At 43.2% G+C, this 25,126-nt stretch overlaps 1 protein-coding gene across 1 annotated transcript in view; it reads left to right on the top strand.

Moving 5' to 3' along the window:
* Positions 1-288: 288 nt before the first annotated feature.
* The window catches only part of ACSL1 (acyl-CoA synthetase long chain family member 1), a 43,792-nt gene continuing 18,954 nt past the window's right edge, over positions 289-25,126 (top strand). Inside the window, exons 1-7 of the mRNA XM_075500224.1 lie at positions 289-402; positions 9,769-9,996; positions 18,210-18,324; positions 18,715-18,779; positions 20,077-20,178; positions 24,082-24,181; positions 24,344-24,522. Coding sequence (XP_075356339.1) covers positions 9,802-9,996; positions 18,210-18,324; positions 18,715-18,779; positions 20,077-20,178; positions 24,082-24,181; positions 24,344-24,522 — 756 coding nt within the window. The 5' untranslated portion in view covers positions 289-402; positions 9,769-9,801. The remainder of the gene's footprint in view (positions 403-9,768; positions 9,997-18,209; positions 18,325-18,714; positions 18,780-20,076; positions 20,179-24,081; positions 24,182-24,343; positions 24,523-25,126) is intronic.

Genomic DNA, 25,126 nt, shown 5'->3' on the forward strand with positions numbered 1-25,126 from the left:
CTCTTCTCGCTCGCTGGTGATTTCCCTGTCATTTGTGCCCGCACGTACGGTACTTCCGCCCGCCCTCACCGGGGTTTTGTACCAATTCCTGTAGCACCCGCAGACCGGCAGTTCGAGGCAGCCCAGCGATGCCACGGGCGCGGAGGCCGGCAGCCGAGCGGCCAGGCCGCGCCTGGCCGGGCCGTGGCCCCCCGGGCAGGGGCGGGGGCGGGGGCGGGGAGGGACGGAGGCGGCCGGGGCGGGCCCGGGCCCTAGTGCCCGCCGGGCGGCGCGGGCGGGAGGGCGGGCGGAGGAGGCGGGCTCGGCACACGCACACGCCGCTCTCGCCGCGCTCGGCTTAAATAGGGCGGCGCCGGGGGAGCCGCGCACAGCCGTGGTCGTTGTTGCCGCCGCCGCCGGGAGGTGAGCGGGACTCGGGGGTGCTGCCGCTGCTGCCCGGGGGCGGGGGACGAGGCCGCGGGCCCGGCCCGGCCCGGCCGTGCTGTGCTGTGCTGAGGGGCGGGCGGCGCTGGCGCAGGGCCGGGGGCTGTCAGGGACGCGCTAGCCGTAACCTGCCCGGCCGCCGCTGAGGCGGGCTGGCTCCGCCGGGGCCTGCCGGAGCCGCCGCCGCCCGGCCCTTCACCGTGGGGCTGGGGCGGCCTGCGCGGCCGCCGTCACCTGCGGGGCCGGGCGGTTGGCGGCGAGGGGCGGCGGGTGCCGGCGGGGCGGTCCCGCCGCCGATCCCCTCAGGCTGCCTCTGTGGGGCTGCGGGGTTTTCCCTTCCGCTCCGCGGTGGGGTCAGCGTCCCCTGGAGCCGGCTTGGCTTCCCCTCGCACAAAAGCCTTCAGGGAAGCGTAGCCGGCTGTCTCCGGCCTCCCCCCGGCGCTGCGGCAGCTCCGGCTGGCAGGGCATTGTTCCGGCTCCAGCGCTGCCCTCTCCCCCGGCACGGCCCGGCCCGGCGCGGGGTAAACAACTCGGGCCGCAGCGTGGTCGCCCCGGGCGGCCCCCGCTGCCGGAGGGGCGAACCCCTGCGCCGCCCGGCCGCTCCGCCGAGCGGCACGCAGCAGGCTGCGGAGCGCAGTGCTGCGCCGTAACCTGGGGGGCTTAATGCTTAGCTGCTGGACCTTGCCTTCGAGTAGGCTGTTCTTACGGGCACGAATGCGGCATGTACTTGGAGCAGCTTTTTTTTTTTTTTTCTTTTTAAGTAGTTGAGAGCGTGTATGGAAATGTAGCATGAGGCAAACTGGCCTAAAATAGAAGGCTGAGTGACTTTGACTTTGCAGGCCTCCTCTCTGCTGTTAGGTAGGACTTGCAGTGCTACAGTGCAGGGATTTAGCCTGGTTACACGATGCTTTTGTTCTAGGATGCATACGTTTCTTGTTCTTGTTGAACAGGAATTGCAACACTTGAAGCCTTCTGAATTTCTAAAGGGCATGTCTGTGAGCTGTCTGACACCCTCTTGGACCTAGTAATCCATATAACCATATGCCTTGCTTGGGTTGGAGTCTGAGATAGGATGGTCAGGTCCTGTGATAGGAAAGAGTGACATCTAAAGAAACTGCTATCGAAACCCCATGGTTCTATATCTGTACCTGGACCACAGAGCTATTGCATGTGGTGTTGGCAGATTTTTTTCATCCACGTGGGAATTTTTTTCATCCACATGGCTTTACAGGGAACCACGCAGTCTCCTGAGCCTGCTCAGGAGTGTTTGTATTCACCTCTCTGCTTTGGAACGTGCTCTCAAACTCACAAGCTGAGATTTCTCAGCTCAAGAGATTTGGATCAGATTTCTTGGATCAAGAAATTCTGAGTGTAAGAAGGTATTAGAGTTTACTGAAAAATACCTTTCTTTTCCTCTTGCAACAATAGCAGGATTAATAATGCAAAAACTGAAATACAAAGTTCCTCATGGAACCATACTGTTACTGCCTGATTCTTTAAAGTCCAAGGATATTTAGCTTGCTTATACTGGAATATGAAAATGTCTGAGGATGGTGATGGGGAAAATCTAAAGCTTGTAATTAAAAGTAGCTGTTCTGTGTAGTGTACTTAATTCAAGGTCTTGAGCAAACAGCCTTAGCCTATTCTGAGGACTGAATGATTATAATGAATTTAAAAGGCAGCTTCTAAATTTGGTAGATGCTGTTTTACAACTACAAATTGGCCAGCATGAGGTTGGAAGTAAGTTTTCAGTTCTTGAGAAGCAAACCCCCAAGTAGCCTTGTGCTTCAAGGGCAAGTACAAGGTTGGTATCGGTGGAAAAACAAATCCAGTAATTCAAAATGGAAGGAAAGACAACTTTAAAATACTTATCTGGGTAAGTAACTCTCCATCTTTCTTGAGTAAAGTCTCTGTAGCTGACTCTCCTACCTCACTGCTCTATTAGAAATTAGTACCTCATGGGATTTTTTGGAGGAGATAGAGGTGGGCTATACCTTCTCTGTCCTGGATGTGTTGATCTCCAGTGGGGAAGAGTAAGTGGGTTTCTTCTCTCTCTCTTTCCCCTCTAAGAAAACATCACTGACTAATGTGAGCAATAGAAGATAATAGTAGGTTATTGTGTTTTGGTTTTTTCTAAATCTTGCTACTACAGTTGATTGAAATGGGTAGACTCAAAAAGGCTAATAGCACCAAACTTTTCAAATGTACAGCAGAGAGGGAGGGAGATTCTGGCCCAATGGGATATACATTGCTTGATAAATTGGACTTCTGGTAGTCCGGTCAATAGACTGCCTGCCACATCCTACTGCCCTGCCGTGCTAAATTGCAAGTTCAGATATGTTAAATATTTTAATATGTTAAATATAACCAGCAGTAACCCTCCAGAAATCCTCACAAATAGGAGGGGAGGTGACTTGTTCATTGGTAAATGGTTTTGCGTGGGAGTTTTACAATGCCATGTGGCTCAAGGAAGCGCTGCTGTACAGCATTGACCTTTACAGGCAGTAGGCTGAACCCTGGCTGCAGATGGGGGGCTTGCATTTCTGCAGATCCTGCCTGACTCCTGAAACAAGGACACTCGGTAACACAAGGCTTCCACTCTCTTGCTGCCTTTCATGTTGGGAGATAACTCATCTACAGAGAGTAAAATATGATAGTAAAATACTCCTTTTTGGTTAGGATTTGAATCTTAGTAGTACTGGTAGTTTGTCCAAAACTGTCTGAAAACAGCTTGCATGGTTTTACAGAGACTTAGAGAAAAAATGTGTTTTGTAGTTGGACTGTTTAAGGCTTATAGCAGAAGTGCATGATGTCCTGTTTGCAGAAGAGGACTTCTGGCTTTTTATATGAATTATTGTTCCTAAACCCAGAACTCTTAAGCTTTTTAGTTTGATACTGTGTGCCTTGTTTCCAAAACTTGTCCTCTGCAGTTGGGCTGCATTAATAGCCTGGTGAGGATGGATTAATTTCCTAGGAAAGCTAGAAGAAGATGCTTACTATCACTGACTTGGAGGAAATACAGGGATACCTTAATACCTGAGGTCAAGGGATTGCTTGGTTTGGCACACTCTTTCTTGTGATGCTGGTGTTGGGAGGTCACTGGGTGAACCAATTGCGTCTTGTGAGTACTTGCTGATCTCTCTGGTCTCATAGTGTTAAGGGTTATGTTTTTTTAAAACATCCTTCTGAATGTAAACACTATCTAGTGTGATGCAATGTGGCTTAGTGTGTCTGATCCAGGTTGCCTTCTGCTAGACTTCAGGTGACAGAAGTATGAGTAAGAAACTCATTCTTGCAGAGTCTCAGATGAGCACTTGAAGCATGTGTTTCCTTGATGTCACATACTGGGCTTTCTGAATAGTAGCCTTTTCCTGGGAGGAGTAGAATGAATAAGTTGGTATGATCTACTCAAGCTGTTAATGCCACCAGAAAGCTGCTGGTTTGTAGCAATTTGCTTCTGTAGGGTGATTTTTCATCTAAACTGTAGTTGGATTGAGGTTAAATTGACAGAGTAGTGCCATGATGTACTTGCAAATCAGAGTTGTAGGGCTGTAATTCTAATGGGTAGTAATTTAGGCCGCAAAATAGGTATTTGTAAGCATCTTCTGTGGCCTTTGAAGATGAGAAACCGTTAAGACTGTTTAGTGACACTTTGTGTGTGCGTATAGGCATGGATCAAAGGAAACTTAAATCAATCCCTGTCTCAAAGGTTTTAGTGGGAAGTATTGGTTTTCCTTAATATACAGGGTTACCGAGTGCTGCTGAAGGACTGTAATTGCACAAAAGGCATTGAGCAGGTTCTTGTCATGTGGTTCAGCTTCTGAACTTGAATAAACTCCAGTGACCTCATTGGTGTGCACTCGGATTACTTGTTGGACATGATTAAGAGGCAAGAATCCAGGTGTTGTTCCATTTGATTGCAAGAGGATTGCAGCCAAATGTCTGAGGACAGGGCTGTGACTTTACTTGTAGATGGGGACAGAACCTTGGGGACAGAGCCTTGACACATCAGTATCAGATGTAGTGCTCCTTAAAGGTTGCAGCAAGAGTCTTTACTTCATTAGCTGCAACTGAAGTTAATCACCGTGGCCCAACTGATGGGGCTGAAACCAGTTTGTAGGCTGCTTCCCTCTGGTCCTGCCTTGTCCCAAATGCAGGAACAGAAACTGAACCAGCAGAGGCAACCTGAACCACTGCATGATGCCCTGTGGTTGCTCAGAGCCAGACTGGGAGGCTGAAGCGGGGGTGAGTGAATATTAGGGACCTGCTGGTTCCCCTCTGTGCATGGGATGGATTCCTCGTTAACAGCTCTTTAGTTCCTCCCTCTTTACTGTTGCAGGAAAGTGAATCCGTCTATTACTGCTTTAAAAGGAGGCTTTATAGCTCTGACGCCTGGCTGGGTGATCTAGGTGATTCTGGGTAAGATGAGATATTTAGTTTAATTGGCGGAGGCGGGGGGGGGGGGGGGGGGGGGGGGCATAGGTGGAGGAGGGCAGAGTAGTGGATTAGACAGTTCAACAGTACTTTGTTCAGGAAAGTCCTTTGTGGCTAGGGAGAGGCTGTCATGTCATACATGACAGGCCGCACCACAGGAGGTATCATGGTGTCATACTCATGTTATACAAGGCTTAAACTGAGGATTCTCCTTCAGGTCTCAATTACCTATGCTCCTTTGCTGTATCTTGAGGGTGGTTGTGGTTTCCTTGCAGGTTACAGTTTGGCTCTGTCACAGGTGACTGCAAGACCTCAGTCAAGTTACTGCCTTGACTGCAGGGCAGGGGGAGAAAATCCTGGGAGGACTTGCATGCAGTGTTTGGAGTTGCATGCTTAAGGGTGTAGTATTACAATGTCTATCCCTTTCTGTCTTGTTTTCTTCTGGGAGCTAATGGCTGTCTGGTTATCCAGACCAGAGTTGATCTAGCTGAGAACTAGCATCAGAACTAACCCAGGAAAGTGGTGTTTGCCAGATCACCTCCCTAGTGTGACTGCACAACCAGATGAGTGCCTGGCCAGCACAAAGAGGGTTGTGGGAGCATGTATCTGGGACAGGTTGGACTGACTCAAACTTAATCCTAATCTCGGAGAGCATTTACAATGATTTTATGTATCTTATTCAGACAAAAGGATTTCTCTTGTTAGTAGCCAAAGCTATTTGTTGCACCCTCTTTTATACTCGATAAACAAGCTAGAACATGATTCTGCACTTGTTCTTTCAAAGGGTGAGTGGAGAAAGACTTCAGTAAAACAGATCTGTGGGAGCTGTGCAGTGTAATCTGTAACAGTAGGAAAACACCAAACTGCAATAGCAAGTAGCTGTCAGGGTAATTCAAAAGTATATGGGTGGCTGATCCCCTGTTCCAGCATATCATAGTGTAAACATCTTGGGGCCATATTGCTCATAATAAGAAATGGGCAACTTGTCTCATAGCTTTCTCCTGCCTGCAAGAGGCTGTAGAAATAACACGGTCACTTCCCTTATACCATGTGGTGGACCTACCTTTATGGCAAATCACTGCAGTGCTAGTGTGCTGTTCGTCTAAATATTAGGATAGAGCAGAGGAGAGGCCATTGGTTCTTGGGGTTGTTTTCTTTGCAATACAGAAGCTGACGGCTGCTCTCCTGTTCTCTTCCGTTGCACTCGAACGATGTCTGGCTATGGATAGACAATAGGCAGGCTGCTGCCTGCTGTAAATAGCCCATTGTATGCCGAGAGTAGGAGCAGCAAAGAACGGCAGAGTCCTGCCAAGTTGGGTCGTTGCCTTGAGATACAGGCTCTGCTGTAAAGAATAAGTCTTGGGTGCTGCAGGGTGTGTGTGTGCATGTGTGTGAACAGAGAGAGCTGGCTTTGTCTGAGCCATACAGAACTCCTTAACCCAATTAATACGATGAGTTCAGAGGGATGCTTTCATGGGCTGGATTTTGGGAACTGCTGTTCCTGTGCAGGTGGCCAGGACAGGTAGTTATCTATGGAGCAGTTTTGCCCTGTCGTTAAAACCACTTTCCCGTATCTGTCTGGTATCGTTTCAAAACTTACAAACAAAGGTCTACCGGTTGCATTGAGGAAAAAGTGCTTTTGACCTCAAACGTTATCCATTCTGCCCCAAGCTTTTTTGCTACATGTAGCAACCTGAGTATCACAGACTGGTACTTCTCTTGTCTGGGATCTTCTTCCTTTGAGTATCCAGCTGTGACTTCCAATAATTTGCTATGTCCTGTCTCGCACTGGGGCTGAGTTTCTGAGTCTGTTCCTTGTGGTCCAGATCCTGTCTGGATGAGAAGCAATTGCAGGACCTGAGTTTGTAAAGAGAGCATGGCTTTTTTGCTTGTCTTGAGTGCACAGAATTAGCTGGGTCTTTCCTTCAGGAAAAGGACTGAAAGCCAGATCCTAGGTCCACTGGGAAGATCTTTGTATCTCAGTCTAAAGGCTCTAAACTGCTCTCCTTGGTCACAGTAAAGACTCTGGATGACTGATGTGATTGGAGCACAAGCCAAGTAAATAGTAAGATGGATCAAAGAAGGCTGGGAGGCATTGAAGCCTCCTTTCTTGATGGGGCATATTTGGATGCATATGTTAAGAATGTGAATTTATTCTCCCTGTTGCATCTGGCTTTGTCTTATATTAACTCTTGTTTTTTGTATTTGACTTAGCAGGTAGTGTTAAAGCTAGGAATTGCTTAGTCTTGCAGAAAACTCTGTCATAACCTTGTTTTTTGTGCTGATGAGGCAGAAGGTATAATAAAAAAGTCATCCCTCAATACCAACTTAAGCAGTAAAATTTATCATTACGTAATGATAACTTGCTATGTAACTGCTCAGGAAAGGTTTTATGTTATGGACTGCTCTGCAAACAACTGTTTGAGGAAATGAAAAGTAGTGATGTGCATCTCTCTCTCTTTACCTAGGCTGAAATCATAGCAGCTCCTTGACTACAATGGGACTCTTATGTGAATGAAATGATCATGTTTACTTCAGTTCTTGTTAGCTGTAATGGCATCACAGGCTTTTGAAAGAGTAACTCTCTAATTACATTGCATTCCTAAATCATTTAGTGTGTGTGTGCAGGACACATCATGACTAACGCAGAGAGGAAAGCAAGTATCTGTTCTTTTAAGTCAAAGGTGTTTATTGTGGGACTTGAGGAGAAAAGAGCTAAGCTTGCTCTTAGCCCTTATAAACATTATCGCTCCCTTTTTCTAGTTTCACAACATGGTGTCTATGATATACCCAAAATTAACTTGTAAGCCAAGACTTCCTTGTTGGAATGACTTTTTATTCTCAACTGTTCATCTGTGTATACTAAAACTTAAGAGGTAGTTTTCATGCCTGCGATGCTAATGAGCATGATTTGATGCATAAAAAGCAACAGCATGGTAATCCTAACTATTAAGTCAGCAATTGATTTTTTTTTTTAATGTTTTTATGCCAAGGGAAGATGAAGAGGTTCCTCATTAATACATTCAGTTCTTCTCTACCTTCCATTACTACAGCCTGATGCGTTGTGGATTTTGAGCATAGTCTGCTGTGTTTCACAGTGCAAATAGCCAAAAGGCATTTCTGTAGTGGCCCTGCACTGCATATCTTGGTGATGCAGCCCTGTACCCTGAGGCTATGTCATAAAAGCAGAGAAAAGTGGCGGGGAGAGCAGGCAGTGCCTGCAGGCTGGGGAGCGCTCCATGGGTCTGGGACCGGTCTGGGGATGGAACTTGATTCCATTCTGACGCTGCCCCCATCTGTGACCTTACTTCAGCCAGTCCTGCTAACATTGTGAAACTGTGAGCCCTTTGAACTATTTTTATGGCTTTTTTGCTGTCTATAGCAAATCCTTGTCCAAATACTGGTTAGACTTTTTGTGAACTAGACAGCTCTCCTGTTGCCTGGTTGAATAACTGATTGCAGCAGTAAAGATTTCAAGGGCAGACTGTAAACTAGAGATTTTCCAGTAGAAGTATGAAATCTTAGCCTGGTATGGTTGGTTTTAAAAACTAAGCAGCATATAATTCTGCCTGTTTGGATTTCGGCATCTCCTACGCTGCCATCCTGCAGCAGTGTATGGTTACACAGTATGTTCTAGCTAGTCAAATGCACATTTTGACGCTCTTTAGGTCCTTTGTTTAATTTTATTGTCCGTCGGAAATGGCTGGGCCTAAGTTATCTGAGTAAATACATCTCTGCTCTTCAAGCAAGTAGAGCTTAATACAGGAAAGCGTTGCTTCCCTGCCTGACAGCGGCCATTGCCAGCCGTTGCTGGGTGGCAGGAGGCTGAGCCGCGGGCAGGCAGGGCAAGGCAGGGCAGGCAGGGCAAGGCAAGGCAGGCAGGCAGGTGCCCTTCGGCGGGCGGTGGGGTGAGCGGGTGCGGGTTGCCATTGGCCCCGGGCAGGCCAGCTGCCTGCCGCTTACCTCTCACCTAGTGGGCAGGAGCTGGTGGGTTTGGCATGTGACAAATGTCCCGGGAGACCTTGGCCGTAGAGGAGAGCACCAGCTGAGCTGACTGCAATCTGCAATCCCCTTTTTTTTTTTTTTTTTCCACAGCTGGTTCTTGCTGTGGAATATCCATGTCAGTGAGTGCTGGTGGGGAGCAGCCTCTTTCGGCTCTTCCTTCTGTGTGAACGTGACAAATCCAATGTGCTTCCTGTGCTTGATGATATTGCTGCGTGCTGCTGCCTTGGGCCTCCGTAGATGCTGCTTTAGTCTGCCTCATGACCAGAGACAAATTGCTGGCATGGTGCTGGGAGAAATAGGAAGCTTGCTAGCATAGAGGAGCTATGGGAGGATATTGGCTGTGAAGGCAGCTTGCTGTAGTGAGCTTTCTGTGCATTACTGAAGGGAGAGTAGAAAAGAGAGAGTGATCTTATTTAATGGACTTAAGACGTGAAAAATCCTGCTATGCTACTATAGGATTAGGATGCTCTGTTAGGTTAATGCAGGCAAGTTAACATCTTATACCCCTGCCCTCCCCCTCCCTGACTTCCCTGTTTGACATTACTGTTTAAACAGTCTTATAGTATAGCTACTCTACAAGTAAATACTTAGCATTTGTGAAATGCTATCCTTAAAAAAAAAAAGCAAAAGATTTGTTAAAATGCACTGTCTGTTAAAAGCAATATTAAAACCCTGCAGAAATTGCCTCCTGTCAGCCCCACCTGTCTTTCTAGCATATGAACCAGTAACTGCTTGCTTGCTTACTTAATTGCAGCACTGAAGTCCAAAGGTATTGCCTGCCTAGTGGCAGATGAAATAATTTTGGCAGTGGGAAGCTAGCAGGACAAAGCATACGTTGCTCTCCAACAACAGTGAATCGAAAGGGGATTTCAAATCTTTGTGTGTAACTTTGTTTCATATCAACAGATTCCAGCATCAGGACAACTGCACTGAACTGCAATGCAAGCACATGAGTTGTTTAGACACCTACGAATGCCAGAACTTGGGGATGTTAGACAGTATGTTCGCACCCTTCCGACAAATACGCTGATGGGCTTCGGTGCTTTTGCAGCTCTCACGACCTACTGGTATGCAACAAGACCGAAAGCACTAAAACCACCATGCGATTTAGCAATGCAATCTGTGGAAGTAGAGGTAAGTGTCACTTAATGGATGCTGTCATTCATGGAATTTTGAAGCCTAAAGGCAGCATTGAGAGAGAGACCAAACACTGATTTACATAAGAGTGTTTCTAAACTTGTAGTGTGAGGGCAGTACATTTCAGGGCATGTTTGGTTTTTTTCCTGAAATATGGCTTGAACTCAGTTTTTTGGCTTTCTGAATTTGAAAACCAGTTTGAGGGTTGAGGTCATTGTGGTGGTAACTAGCATGGGAGAAAAAGACTTTGTGCTGAGAAGACTGAGCTGGTGGGAGGAAACTTGTGAATGTTGGAATTGGCACAGTGTAGTTTTCAATTCCTGGACATGTGCTTAGGTGATGACCCACTAAGTTAGGTCTTGGGGTCAGAGTATGTATGCTGGTGTATACTGATTAGGCTAATACTTTTCTGTTGTATTTAGTTTATAATAGCTGACAGATGAGCCTTTATATTGGGTTACAAGCATGAAGAGGGTACTAACTGCCCTCAAATGATCTGTGGAAAGATATATTAGTCCTGCCAAGAGATTCCAGCCATAAAGTATGTTGAAATTAAAGCAACCACCTGCTAAACTCTGGATATGCTAGTTTAGCTTTTGTTTTACACTTTTTAGGGGCAGACAGAGTTGCTGTTAGGTGGTGGTTTTTTAATAGTGAAGTCGAATATGGAAACAGTCTGTCTGGGAGGAACTGTTGCTTAGAAGCAAATATAGACAACTGATTACATGGCTAGGGTTTCCTGAGTAGCGGTTGTATCAATTTCCCTGTTCACTACAGAATCAAGATTTTTACCACTTATTTCATTCTTTCAAGAGTGCCTCTGTATTTCTTCAGGGTAGACAAGGTGATTCCTTTTTTGAAGGAAGGAGACAGCTTTGAAAGGTTGTGATCTTCAAGGGAGATACTTACAAAATGTAGGATTGTAAGGCTGCCAGTTTCTTGTATTACTCTTGATAGTCAGAAACTACCACTATAGATTTTTTTAATATATACTTGCAACTGAAGTCTCCCTTTACAGCACATTGTTCTGTGTGGATAGGCTGCATCCAGTTGTCCTGTATCAAGTGCAATTAATGTGGCTGCTGCTTGTGCTTAAGAGTAGATGTGACTACAAACTGATGTAAGCAAATGTGGCAGAGCAGTTTGAAATTTACAGTAGGTAAACTTTCATGAACTTTAGCAAAGTAAACTCCTGTCATAGCCTCAAATCAGGCACTTTCTTTGCAATGTTTCATGATATTGAAATTGAAGAATGAAGCATTAGCTGGCTCCTCCATTCAAAAGTTTAGTTAGTACCACTTGTTTCCTAATCTTCTTCCCAGTATGGTATACAGTAAGCTTACTGACATGTCATGTTACTATAACAAGTAATGGTCTGCTGTTAGAATTGCCCAAAGGGGAAACAAGTATCTCTTTTCAAGGAACTCGTTTAGAGTAAGGATCCAGAGGCTAGATCTTATTTCTCATGGTGAGGTTTCCCAGTCCTGACAGCAGCCACTTAGACAGTGGGTGGAATAGTCTTGTAGAGCAGCACATTTTGGTGGCTGGAATAAACTAGCAGTGAAAGCTTTCCAGCTGTGGAGGGCCTCACTGGTCAGTGTAGACTTCGGCAGATTCGGGGGGCTTTGCATGGGAAGATGGTAAAACAGTGGTCTTAACTGGCCGTAAAACCAGTGACAAATGCTTATTTGCTTGAGACTCTTGACAGCAGTCTCAGTTCACTGCCTTTACCTCTTCAAGCTAAATTGCTCGGCACTGCTGGGTTCTGTGATTGAAATCATTGTTCAGTAGTACGAGACTTCACTAAACTACTTAATGCATCATTGATCCATATTGTACTAATTAATATCAACTCTCTGACCAGAGCAAGATAGGTATAACAGCATTATTTTTCATTGCCTCTTCAGAAAATGCATTTTAATAGGAAAACTGAACAGTAATAAAACTTAAATGAAAAACAGCTGAGTGTGTTAGCATGTCTTGGTGATAAAAGAGCTCAAACTTTGAGAATGTGTTGAAATGACCAAGATCTATCCAGTTGTGTTTACTGAGAGGTCAGATACAGCCCTTAGTGTTGTAAACTGTACCAAACTGCAATCAAATGAGACTATATGTTTTGAAGCAAGTTTCAAGTGTCTGTTAGAATTGTTACTTTTATAACAGTAACAAGAGTGTAATACAGTGCTTGGGATTCAGTTTCTCACTACATTTTCCTTAGAATTTCACTTCACTTACTCTGTTCTCTTATACATGTGTTAAGATGGATTGTCACTGCCACAGAAGAAAAATATCAAATACTGCTCTCAAATTATGTCTTAACATTTTTTTTCTGGCTAAGCAATACAATATGAAAAGGTCTAGGAAGTAAGCAATGTGCTCCAAAAAAGACATGGCAGAAGGCAATTCCTCTTCTCTGCTGTTTTAATATCTAATCTACCTGTTTGTTAATGATGATAACTTTGAACTATAAATAAGCTTCTGCTTAATTCTTACTTGTGACTTATTTCCTTGGCCTCTAACGAAGTTAAATGAAATCAGTGACTGGAGTAGGGTTTCTACATGTTCTGGTAATAAGTCTTCATAACTTTATATGGGAGGAAAAAGATCCTATTTACTGCTGTTCCAGGTCACTTCCCATCTCTGGAAAGCTTTGATTTGGTAGGCCAGCACCCAGTGACCCATTTTAACCATCACTGAGTGAGCATAAAGATTGCACACTTAGTTGAATATCGATACAAAGAGTTACTGAAAGTATCAGCTCTTCTAGAGTAGATGCCACAATTAAAAGACGTGGAGTAAGATTTTTAAAGTATGTATACTACAGTTACACTTCACTGAAGGAAGCCCTCATGTCTTCAAAGCTCCCAACTTGATCTCTCTTCAGGGGAACTCCTCAGAGGTATAGGTGAAAATCTTTCAGGATCCACTTGAATCCCTTGTCCGTAGGAGGGGAGACAAGATTAACGAAGAGTAATTCTAAATAAAGTCTGACTAGTGTGAGACTGCATTGCTGAGACACATGCTATACTCAATCATGCACTATATTGTTAAGAATTTCAGTGCTACAGTAATGGTAGAAATAGGGCATTAGTCCTGTGTTTTGCAAAGCTTGTGCACCCTTCATGTCTGTAATTGTAGGCACATCTGGATCTGTCTGCTTGTAGATTGCTCTTTCTATTGGTGACTGATAGCTGAACAACTTTGGCTATTGATTTGAGTGCAGGTGTATGGCTGTCAAATATATTAAATCTTGCTTTAAAAACCCAAATACTTCTATTTGGCTCCAGTTCTGCAAAGCATGTAGAAGGATAGCATATAAATAAACAGTAGGATGTCAGTATTTTCTAGTAGGAAGAGTTTGGATTTGTGACTTTTTTTTCTTCCCTTAAGACGTTCAAATATGGAGAGAGGTATTCAACTCATGAAAACCTTTGAAGTTACTTGCATTCTCCTGATACATTACCAGAACTCTAGCTTGCCTTGTCTTTCAAGAATCACTTGATTAGATGTGTGCTTGTCTCCCTATTAAGTGATCAATTTTAGCTGTTGTGTGCTTATCTAGGGATTAGCATGCTTAAAATTGGCTGGTTTGAAAACTCTAGTTTATACTTCTTGCCGCTCAGAATATGCGTGTTGGTGACCTAAGCACCACTTGCTGGCATACTTTCCCTCTCAAGAAAATGGAAATTGGGTCTCTTGCCTCTGAGGCATGGTGGAGCCAACAGTGTGTTTTGACATTACCGCTAATCCTAAGCAGTCTGTGTCAACGAGAAGTGAACCCATGGCTCGAACAAAAGCAGCTATCTTATGTGACCCAAATAGGCATTGGTAGAGTAATATATGCCTCTGTTGTAGAATAAATCTCTTTCCTTCAGCTGCTGCTATTCTGAACCAATGCCAAGGTTTTACTTCATGTCCAGCACTTGTTGTGAAATGGGTCAATTTCTTGCAACCCCCTGAGCTGCTGCAAGGGCTGCCTTACATGAGTAACCAGAGGCTGTTCTTGCATTAATGAGATCTTATTGCCAATAAAGAATTTTCTATAAATAAATTAGCAACAAAAGGAGGGCTAAGGAGAATCTCCATCCTTTATTGGATGTGGGGAGAAACATAGTGACAAAGGATGAGGAAGAGGCTGAGGTACTTAATGCCTTCTTTGCCTCAGTCTATAATAGTAAGATGAGTTGTTCTCTGGGTACCCAGCCCCCTGAGCTGGAAGACAGGGATGGGGAGCAGAATGAAGCCCCCATAATGCAAGGGGAAATGGTTAGCAAGCTGCTACACCACTTAGACACACACAAACCTATGGGGCCAGATTGGATCCACCCAAGGGTACTGAGGGAGCTGGCAGAAGTGCTCACCAAGCCCCTTTCCATCACTTACCAGCAGTCCTGGCTAACTGGGGAGGTCCTAGCTGACTGGAGGTTAGCAAATGTGATGCTAATCTACAAGAAGGGCTGGAAGGAGGATCTGGGGAACTACAGACCTGTCAGTCTGACCTTGGTGCCAGGGAAGGTTATGGAGCAGATCATCTTGAGTGCCATCACATGGCATGTACAGGACAACCAGGGGATCGGATCAGGCCCAGTCAGCATGGGTTTATGAAAGCAGGTCCTGTTTGACTAACCTGATCTCCTTTTATGACAAGGTGTCTTGCTTAGTGGATGAGGGGAAGGCTGTGGATGTTGTCTACCTAGACTTCAGTAAAGCCTTTGACGCTGTTTCCCACAGCATTCTCCTGGAGAAACTGGCTGCTCACGGCTTGGACGGGTGTACTCTTTGCTGGGTAAAGAACTGGCTGGATGGCCGGGCCCAAAGAGCGGTGGTGAATGGAGTTTACTCCAGTTGGCGGCCGGTCACAAGTGGTGTTCCCCAGGGCTCTGTGTTGGGGCCAGTTCTGTTTAATATCTTTATCAATGATCTGGATGAGGGGATCAAGTGCACCCTCAGCAAGTTTGCAGACGACACCAAGCTGTGCAGGAGTGTTGATCTGCTTGAGGGTAGGAAGGCTCTGCAGAGGGACCTGGACAGGCTGGATCGATGGGCTGAGGCCAATGGTATGAGATTCAACAAGGCTAAGTGTCAGGTCCTGCACTTGGGCCACAACAACCCCATGCAATGCTACAGGCTTGGGGAAGAGTGGCTAGAAAGCTGCCCAGCAGAGAAGGACCTGGGGTGTTGGTTGACAGCCAGCTGAATATGAGCCAGCAGTGTGCCCAGGTGGCCAAGAAGGCCAATAGCATCCTGGCTTGTATCAGGAATAGTGTGGCCAGCAGGACTAGGGAAGTGATTGTCCCTCTGTACTTGGCACTGGTGAGGCTGCACCTCAAATAGTGTGTTCAGCTTTGGGCCCCTCACTACAAGAGAGACATTGAGGAGCTGGAGCGTGTCCACAGAAGGGCAACGAAGCTGGTGAAGGGTCTAGAGCACAAGTCTTATGAGGAGCGGCTGAGGGAACTGGGGTTGTTTAGCCTGGAGCTCAGGAGGAGACATTATTGCTCTCTACAACTACCTGAAAGGAGCTTGTAGTGAGGTGGGTGTTGGTCTCTTCTCCCAAGTAATAAGTGACAGGACAAGAGGACATGGCCTCAAATTGCACTAGGGGAGGTTTAGATTGGATATTAGGAAAAATTTCTTCACCAAAAGGGTTGTCAAGCATTGGAACAGGCTGCCCAGGGAAGTGGTTGAGTCACCATCCCTAGAGGTATTTAAAAGACAAGTACATGTGGTGCTTAGAAATATGGTTTAGTGGTGGACTTGGCAGTGCTAGGTTAATGGTTGGACTTGGTGACCTTAAAGGTCTCTTCCAACCTCAATGATTCTATGATTCCATGTTAGATCCCATTCAGTGGGATCGGCGACCAGTGATTTTTCAAAAAGTTTGCTGCGAACAGAACTTTCCCTGATACTGCACAAATATTCTGTTAAGGACCCTTTGGATAGGCTCTTAGAGTAGCAAGAACTACTATTGTCAAGCAAAGCATAGACCAATACCATAATATTTCCTAGTAGATGAGTTCAAACTGGGAGAATAAGGTAAGGTCTAAATGATCTTCAGCATATCCAGGTGTATTTCACTGCATCTCTGAAGAATAATACTGAACTCCTGATGACCCACACAAGGAGCTGTGTGTTTTTCAGCAAAAGTCTTACTCTAGGGCTTACTCTAGTTAATTTCACTTTACTTTGGGGAAAAAGAATAAAGGACGCAGAACCTTAAGTTGGTTATGTTTCCCTTCACTGAAAACTCATGAGAACTGATGGGGTCTTTTCAGTAGTAGTCTGTTATAGGGTTTCTGTTTTTTTCAGAAGGGTAGTGCAGTCAGTCTTGTATCTAAGCAGTATGCTGTCTGTCTGGTAGGTCTCATCCTCAAATTTTGTTAGTGCCTCAGGCCCTGCAAAAACTGCTTTTGTGGTGTTGAGTCACAGGGCATGTAAACAAAACAGTAGTAGCTCAGATGAGGAGAAAACAAATATTTCTTGACTGTTGCCAAGGAATGGCTTAGGATATGATATTTCACCTGATGCAGGAATTGTAGCACATCAAACATGGTACTGATGCATTGCACTTATTGACGTTACCTATGACTGGCTACAAACTATGTTGTGTGATCTTCCTCGGTTAGCTCCAGAGGCGGTAAAACTGGGAAAATCTAGAAGCTGACCTTGGTCATCTAAGATCTGTGAAACCAGCATAATAAAGCAAGCAGTCTTGCTTTTCTTTCCAGGCAGAGACATGTACTAGTGATCTGTTCATTTCCTATAGAGTAGATGTTGGTCTGAGTGCAAGTATGCTCTTGAATTTCTAATGTTATGAATTTTCAGACGTAAGCTAGTCATTAACTTGTTCTGGGTCATGTTCACAGTGTACGTTTCTGCGTAGTGTCAAAGGAGTGGCAAGCACTGCATTATGCATAGCGTTTTGCTAAAACAAGTTAGACCTGTTTTAGTGTTAAAATATTTTTTTTTTTCCTCTCTTGATGTGCCTTTAATGCGCTAGCTCCTTTCTGTGGACATGGGCAATATGACATCTTCTGCAGATAAACCTCTGTTTATCTAGCTTATCATGAACAGCTGCTCTCTGATCTTCCAGGGTACTTTGAAAACAGGAGAATAAACCAGTGGCTGGGAAGAGCCTGTGATTGCATATGAATAGGTTTTTGACATTGTGGATGATGGCACAATTCAGGCACAGAGTTAGTTAGTCCAGGATTTGATTTTGTGAAAGAGCCAGGAGTTGACTACAGCCACTGATAGAGACAGAATCTTACGCCATGTTTACCCAAGACCCTTTGTTTAACCAGCTAGGCTCTTCCTGTGAAGAACTTGCTTGTAGGTGTCTGTCATCATAGCAGGACTAATACATGTGGTCCAACAGTACTTGCATAACTGCAATTTGTGAAACTTGATTGGTATAAAATGAGGTTATTAATCAGTCACTCTAAAAAAAAAAAAGCTATGTTAAAACTGTGAACTATTAAATTCTTGTATTGACTTCTAATTGTAGCCTATGTAAAAGCTCACCTGCTAAAAAACAGTGATTTTAATCCTCAAGGTAGTATTGTCTTGACTGCCTCTAACTACATCAGGGGAAACCTTTTTTGTAAGATGGAACTTTAAATTGGATTAAAGGACTTGATTTTTATCTGGTACGGAGTATTTTACTTATGAGAACACTTGGTTTAGGGTGTTGTTGACCACCCTTAAAATAATTTAGGTTTTGAAACCACAGTTTGAAGTGTGATTATGTTTTGTAATCATAATTAGAGAAGTAGATTAGGATCTCAGCATTAATATTGTATCCAGAGAGCTCTGAGGCTGGAGTGATTTAGAAAGCTTGATAGAATTAATTATGCTATATACTGCAATAATAGAGCAAAACATTTCTTAAGAAAAACCTTGTGTCTAGTAAGGAGTTCAAAGGGCATTTTGTGGTTCTCATTTGTTCTGTGCTATCATAGGTAGCTGAGGAGTAAGATCTTGCTTGGCAGGTTTTTAGTAATGCAGGGAGCAGTCTGACTCTTTAAAAAATGTCGTGGGAAACCTTGCAGATCTCTCTCCTGGTGGTGAAAAGAACTGAAGTTCTCTCAAGCAGAACCTGCCAGGGCTTATAACAAAACTTAATGGATGAGGTGTTTTTATTCCTTCAGGAAATTCCTGTTCATTTATAACCAACAAGTCTGTCTAACCTTTCTAATTGGTTTTCTTAGGGTGGCGAGCACGCTCGAAGGTCCTCTCTTCTTAACAGCGATGAACTGTTGGTTTACTACTACGATGATGTGAGAACAGTTTATGATATCTTCCAAAGGGGTATGCAAGTATCAAGTAAGTCTAAAATTAATGATCATTTTTTCAACAACATATTAAGAACTAAAAGTCTGGGCTCTTTTGAAATGCAGTTGGGATAGGGGATGTCTACCTAGCAATATGATAAATGTATTGGATGTGAGCTTTATTGAAGGCAAATTTAACTGTGACCTCTTGTGAAGCAGAGTTGTGTGAATAAGGTCAGTGCTGCATTCCTTAGACTAAACCAACCTTGTTGCCTCTGTGTCCTTCCCCAGCTTCCCTCCCTGCCCCCCTTCTGAAAATGGTTTGTCTTCTGAAGGTGTCTGCAAAGAATCTAGGGCTTAACACTGAGAGTGTAGTTAGTGTGGTGTTGGGACAGAGGAGTCAGGGGTTAAATTTTGAGTAACTTTTGATTATCATTTTTAGATAATGGTCCATGTCTTGGTGTTAGAAAACCAAACCAGCCGTATGAGTGGATTTCCTATAAAGAGGTAAGTAGTCTCTCTAACTTCGTGCTAGACCTGCTTTGGCTTGCTGAGACCATTGATACAACATCCAGTAATGTGATATAACAACTTAATTATTTATAGATGTTTTAAAGCAGAAAGGTTCTTTAAAACAGAATATTGCAGAAAGGTTGTAGTTCCTATTAAAGTATCTTAAAAGGAATAGCAAGGGGGAGAAGAGCACTGCACGTGGTTTAATAACAGTTTTATTTCAGATTTTTTGGGTTATCTTGGCAGCTTTTAGCATCTCATTGCTGAATTGTTTAGAACTCGGACACTGCCTCTGAAGTGTTGCAGCTTTGAAGTAGTATTCAGGGACTCAGACTGCTACTACTTTAGGCGCTTGCTTCAGAGAGGCTCATTTTACGCTAGGAAAAGTCCTGCCTACAGATGTGACTTGTGCTTTGTGACAACTTGTTTCCATAGTGCTGAATGATAGTTGTATAGGGTGTTAACAGATTCGTTTCTAACTAATAGCATGCTCCTTCATGATTGCTAAAAATATCTTTATGCAAATCATTAACAGCTGTGCACTTTTAGCTCGTTCCTGATTTAATCAGTTATTGTCTTCAACTTTGCATAAATCTTGCCTATTGCATACTGTTAAGGTCATTAAGCACCTTTTGTATGTAGCAGACCTCACTTTTTCCAAGGTGATTTTGCTGGGCACTTGTGAGGTGCAACCTCTCTTTAATAAAGCTTTTCTGTTTGAGTCATGTGACTAACATGGATTCAGGTCATGTACTATATGGAAAGAATTTAGAAAATTGCCTTCCCAAGCTTCGTTTGTAGAACTAGCTGGGTTTTGCCTACTTATTCTCCTGCTTTTTTGAAGGGAGAAATTGTTATTCCCATAGGCACTGAATGAAGGAGAAGGTTGGCATATGTAGTGCTTGTGATTGAGCAGAAATATAATGCTGAATCATTCCAGGGTCACTTCTGGGATTTAATACAGATACAACAAAACAGCCTTTTCTGTGTATGTGAGCCTAACATTTAAACTTACACTTAACACTTTCAAGTCCAACTGGATTAAGTCTCTTCTGCCGCATACTGAGTGCAAGTGTAGAATCTACGATCAGTGCGGTGTAATGGCACTGCAAAGTTTAGGTTATCAAAGTCACAGAGGACATCCAAAATAGCCTAGAAAACTTCTGTCTATTTCATACCAGTTACTGGCCGCCTTTTTGTAAGACTTAAGGTAAAATAATGTTGAAGGGTGTATGCTGATGAGCTTGCTCTTAATTTTTTTTCTCTCTTTTTTTTTTTTTTGCCCCTCCAGGTTTCAGACAGAGCCGAGTATGTGGGCTCTGCGTTACTCCACCGAGGCTTCAAACCATCTCACATTCAATATATAGGAATCTTTTCACAAAACAGACCTGAGGTAACTTAATTAACAGTGTGTGTATTGGTGGTCTAGCTGTTATTGAAGTGTCCCACTCTTATATTTGTTGCTTTTTGGCAGTGTAGCTTCCCTACTAAGAGTCCATTTAGCGTTGGGAAAAGGCTAAAGGCTGACATTGTAGACCCACAAGCCATAGACATGACATCTTTAGCTAAGAACCAAAACTGATAATTGACACAACTGTTAGTGTCTTACATTGTTTTTTTGCTCCCAGAGCTGAATGGAGAAGGCTGGAGAGCAGGAAGAGAATCAGGGAATCCAGAAGAACTTAACTCATTCTTTTTTCCCCTTTCCAGTTTGTAGAGGAGGGCTGTTTAATGGGAAGCTAATGTGGTACTTAGTGAATGTAATCACCATTTGCTTTCTCTTAAAAAGTGATATGGGAGTACAAGGTAATTGAAAGTGGTTGGAAGTCACAAGGAGGTGTTTAAACCCTTCAAAACCCAAAGAAACACTTAGATTAAATATTTGGACAAATAGAAGATGGCTAAAAGTGATAGTTCCATCTCTGCCAGAGGCCCTGGGCACAAAACTCTGGGAGGGAGAACTGATGAAGGCAAAAATTGAAAATTAATTGCAGTTTAATAAAGGGGCAGAAAGACTTAAAGTGACATAATTAAAGATCACCTGACAAAGCAAAATGATGTTATGAACCTGAGAAAACTATAGGGATATTTAGATTGATTAGCTAGTGTCTATCCATTTTAATCCACAAGTAGTTCTAGATATTTCTAAAAATATTATGAAATATTCAGTAAATATTTATTCTCTAGCTCTGTTTATTAAATCTATTTAATAGGACTAAATTTCTCTAACCTATGTTTATGTGCTTAGGAACTTGAGCTGGTAGTTGCTGCATTAAGATAGTTCAGTCCAAACCTGTATTAAGACAGGGGACTGGTTCTTCAGTTTTGTCAAAAATATGCTGTCCCTCTTGATTAAACACTCCCACTGGATGCCATTATCTAGAGCCATCTACAGTGTTGACAGGGTTAGAAGTTGTATCAATGTCTCGGTCATGCCGGACAACAGCTTGCTGTTAGATCTCTTCTGATTTCAGTTGTCACTGACCCTTCCCTGCTGTCATTAAAATGCAAGCTGTGTGACAAGTGACCTTGATCCCCTTCCTCCTCTCCAACCCACACTGCAACACCTTCCCTGCCCCCCCTCCCCAAACTCTACCCTTCTACAGCTGAAGGAAAAAAACCTAACATTTCTTTTCCAGACTTCTAAATCTGCAGTAGTTTGCTGTTTCGATTTTCGTGCTGGAATTCCAGTTCTAACAGCTACAGTTTTATTTCTGTAATAAAAAAGGCTGGGATGTCTCCAACTAGGAAGCTGTTAAATGACATGGTGTTACAGATTCTTCAGTTCAGTTTCCTGTGCTTATAACATTATGAACTGGAAGTAAAAAAGGGAGCCAGATGTTAGTGTTGTGCCAGTTTGAACTCTTTCTCTGTAGACGTTTGGGTGCAAAATCTTTGACTGCTGAGTTGGTGGATTTGCTGAAGGAGAGCACGGTAGTGTGGTCTGCTCTTGGATCACAGAGACAAAATGTGCTTGAATTGCATTGCTCCAGCAGGCTTTGAGTTGGGTCACGAATGAGCTGGAAAGACTTGTTTAAACCAGCAATTTTAAATCTGGGATTTTCCCTGCTGAAAACTACTGGATGGGTGTTGTGACATCCCCAACGTAATCACTAATCCAGATGGCAGATTATGTGATTTTTTTTTTTTTTTTTTTTTTTTTTTGTAGTGTGTGTGTGTGTGAAATGATTCACACTTGTCAGTTCAGGGAACAACTACTGGGGAAATCCCCTAATGGGGAAAATCCTAGCATGTTACTTGCTTAAATGTTCACTAAAAAAAACCAACTTGGATTTATAAATAAAAATATTACTTTCTCTTTGAGTAACTGGAAAACAGATGATCTCTTCTGGAAGCAAGGAAGCTGTGTTTTGGATTGAGAAAACAGGACAGTGATATATACAGTGTCCCTTAATAGAAGATCAGAGCCATGTCAGAAAACAAATTGAAACTTTCAGACTGCTGTCTGTATTCAGCACTAGTTGCTTGCTTGGGCTTTGAGAGAGAACTCAAGTGTCAAGGTTTGATATTTGTATTTACTCTCAACTTTAGAAGCTGAAATGGAAGAAAAATGTCTTGGTAGTCCAGAAAATAAAGATGCTGGTGGCTGTATTGAGAATGATGGTGTGCAACAATTGTTGGAGGCTGCAACAGGAAGCTTTAATCACTGTGCAGCTTCTGAAGTCTGCTGTAGTAGACCACTACCCTGTTAAAATAGCTACTAAACTTCAGGCTGTTGAACAGCAATATAGCTGCCCCCTTGTTACATGTACAGGTGGATGCTATCTAGGAAGAAATATTCAGTGGACCCTTTCATGGCTGGTATAGGTGTGCCTGCTTAGACTTACCAGTATGTCTAATGTCTGCATGAAAGTCTAGTTACCTATTAGCTGGCCTTGTACTAGTTTTATAAGAAGTCTTTTTGGACAAGAGGTGTACAACTTACCTATTGCATAAATGCTCTCAGAAGAATTCTCTGCACTTAAGGCTGTGTCAATCGGTAGAGAACTTACTTTAGGAAACTTACCCATAATAAACAGTTTTTAAAACTGAGATTTAGCAACTTTCTTAACATAGCCCCTATATTAGATATTATATGAAATAACCAGCTGAATGATGTTTAAACTTGTCGTCATATGGGGGTGAGGTAACTGGCTAGCGTCCTGCAAAAACACTGAAAAGTGTGACAAAGTTTGGGGGTGGGGAAGGGAAACAAGCACCCTTGTTAATGCAATCCTTGTTGAATTGTAAGTTCCAATAACTTTTAAAGATGCATGTTGTTTTGTTCCTGTAACTGGAACTGACTAAAGGTACTGTGTCATAGAATTTTTGTCACTCTTCTTTGGGGAAAAACCAGAATGTTCCAGTTCCACTGGCCTCTTCATGTGTCTGGAGGCTCCCATTTCAGGAGTCGCATGCTACCCTGTATCTTGGTGTAGCTAGTTGTTTACAAACTATACCCAATAGCTACTATCCTAAAAAAGAATTGCATGACTGTTTTACGTTGATGGTACTTTGGATGAAATCGGGCTTGCTTGTAAAGCGTTGTCAGCTTGCATCACACACAATAAGGCTGCAATAGCCATTATGTTTGAGTACTGCACTTGTTAGCAGGCAAATCCTTCTTATTGCAGCTTGCAGGGATGTAATTGCATTTTTTTATAGAAGTCTTCAGATTAGATTCCTTTAAAGAATGGTTAGTCTTGAGAAACACTGAAAAACTTTCTGGGGCTGGCTTTCCAAAGGACTTCTAGTTTAATTGCATGTGTTGCATGTCTGGCCATCAAATGAGATACAGATAATGTAGAGGTAAGAACACTGTGTATATAAACTTAAAGTGTATCAAGACACGAGCAAGTCCTTCACTGATTCATATACCATGGTAATATAGAATATTGAAGGCTTTGGCTACCTCAACCTAAAACGAAGAAAAAAATATTGTACTCTTACTCAAAGTCTCCTTCTGTTAATAGGTAAACTAAGGAGACAGTTAATGTTAACTGTTTTTCAAAAGTACTTAATTACTCTTAGGGGCAGAGTTGAATTTTATTGGAGTGGATTCTTTCCCATAGCTCCTTATTGTTTATTGTTCCTTTCCTCCTGCCAGAGACAAAAATGTAGTAGGTCTTCAAACTAAACAAATGATACAAACTGCCACTTATTTTTTTTTTTTAGAAAGACTTGTCTAAATGAGCTCTCTCCTATTAGCTTCCTTGTTAGAATCCAAATATAAATCTTTCTTGGAGGTCTGTTATGATAAGCAAACGCATAGTGACTTGCATCTCTTTTTGTGCAGTGGGTTATCATTGAACAGGGATGCTATGCATTCTCCATGGTGGTGGTGCCACTCTATGATACGCTGGGAACTGAAGCAATTACGTACATCGTGAACAAAGGTAGGACACTTTCAGTAGTTCAGCAACTGAATGTATGATGGCAGAGCTGACTGAGGGCAGAACTGTAGCCTTCAGAAGTCTTCTACTACCACATTCTGAAGTATGTATGGATCTAGTCTAAACTGAACTTGTCATATTGATAATGTCTTTCTCTTTTGTCAGCTGACTTGTCATTGGTTTTCTGTGACAAACCTGACAAGGCCAAACTTCTGCTAACAAGTGTGGAAAAGGGAGAAGCTCCAGTACTCAACACCATTGTTATCATGGAGACTTTTGGCATGGATCTTGTGGAACGTGGCAAAAAGTGTGGGGTGGAAGTCTTCAGCATGAGAGAAATAGAGGTAAGCATGCTTGGCCTACTTTACTGCTTTCATCCCATTTACTTGCGGAGGAAGAAGACGGTGTCTGTTGAAAGGATTTTAGGACTGTGAGCAAAATGTGGTGGATTAGTTTCAAAATACTTAACTATCTCTTGGATTGAAGCTTACACAAAAAATATTTTAAAATAGAAGGAAAACAACTTGCCAATAGTATTTTACAGTGCTCAAAATGTAAAAATGTATATGCCAAGATGACGGAATGAAAGCTTGTTAACATAGTCCAGACAGAACATCAGATCTCAGTGTTAAGGCTTGCCCATGTGAAGCAGTAACATGATAATTATATACTGTGACTAATACTTCAGAAATACTTATTTCAAAAAGAGCCTGTGTGGGTTTTGGTCTTGTGAAAAATGGCAACTTCCCCTGTACACTGAATCTACAAAATGTTTTCTGGGGGAGGAGGAAAATGGCAGTAAACTGTTCCAGGGTAAGCTTATGGTAATGTAGGGGAATGAGACTTCCAGGTTTCGGAAGTAGAAACCATTTTGCTTAGCCACCTAATGTTCAAGTCTTGGTTTTGCTTGTAGTTGTTTTGTCTGCATAGATCTCCTTTGCAAGTTTA

This window comes from Mycteria americana, chromosome 4 (genome assembly GCF_035582795.1).
Source record: "Mycteria americana isolate JAX WOST 10 ecotype Jacksonville Zoo and Gardens chromosome 4, USCA_MyAme_1.0, whole genome shotgun sequence".
Taxonomy (NCBI): domain Eukaryota; kingdom Metazoa; phylum Chordata; class Aves; order Ciconiiformes; family Ciconiidae; genus Mycteria; species Mycteria americana.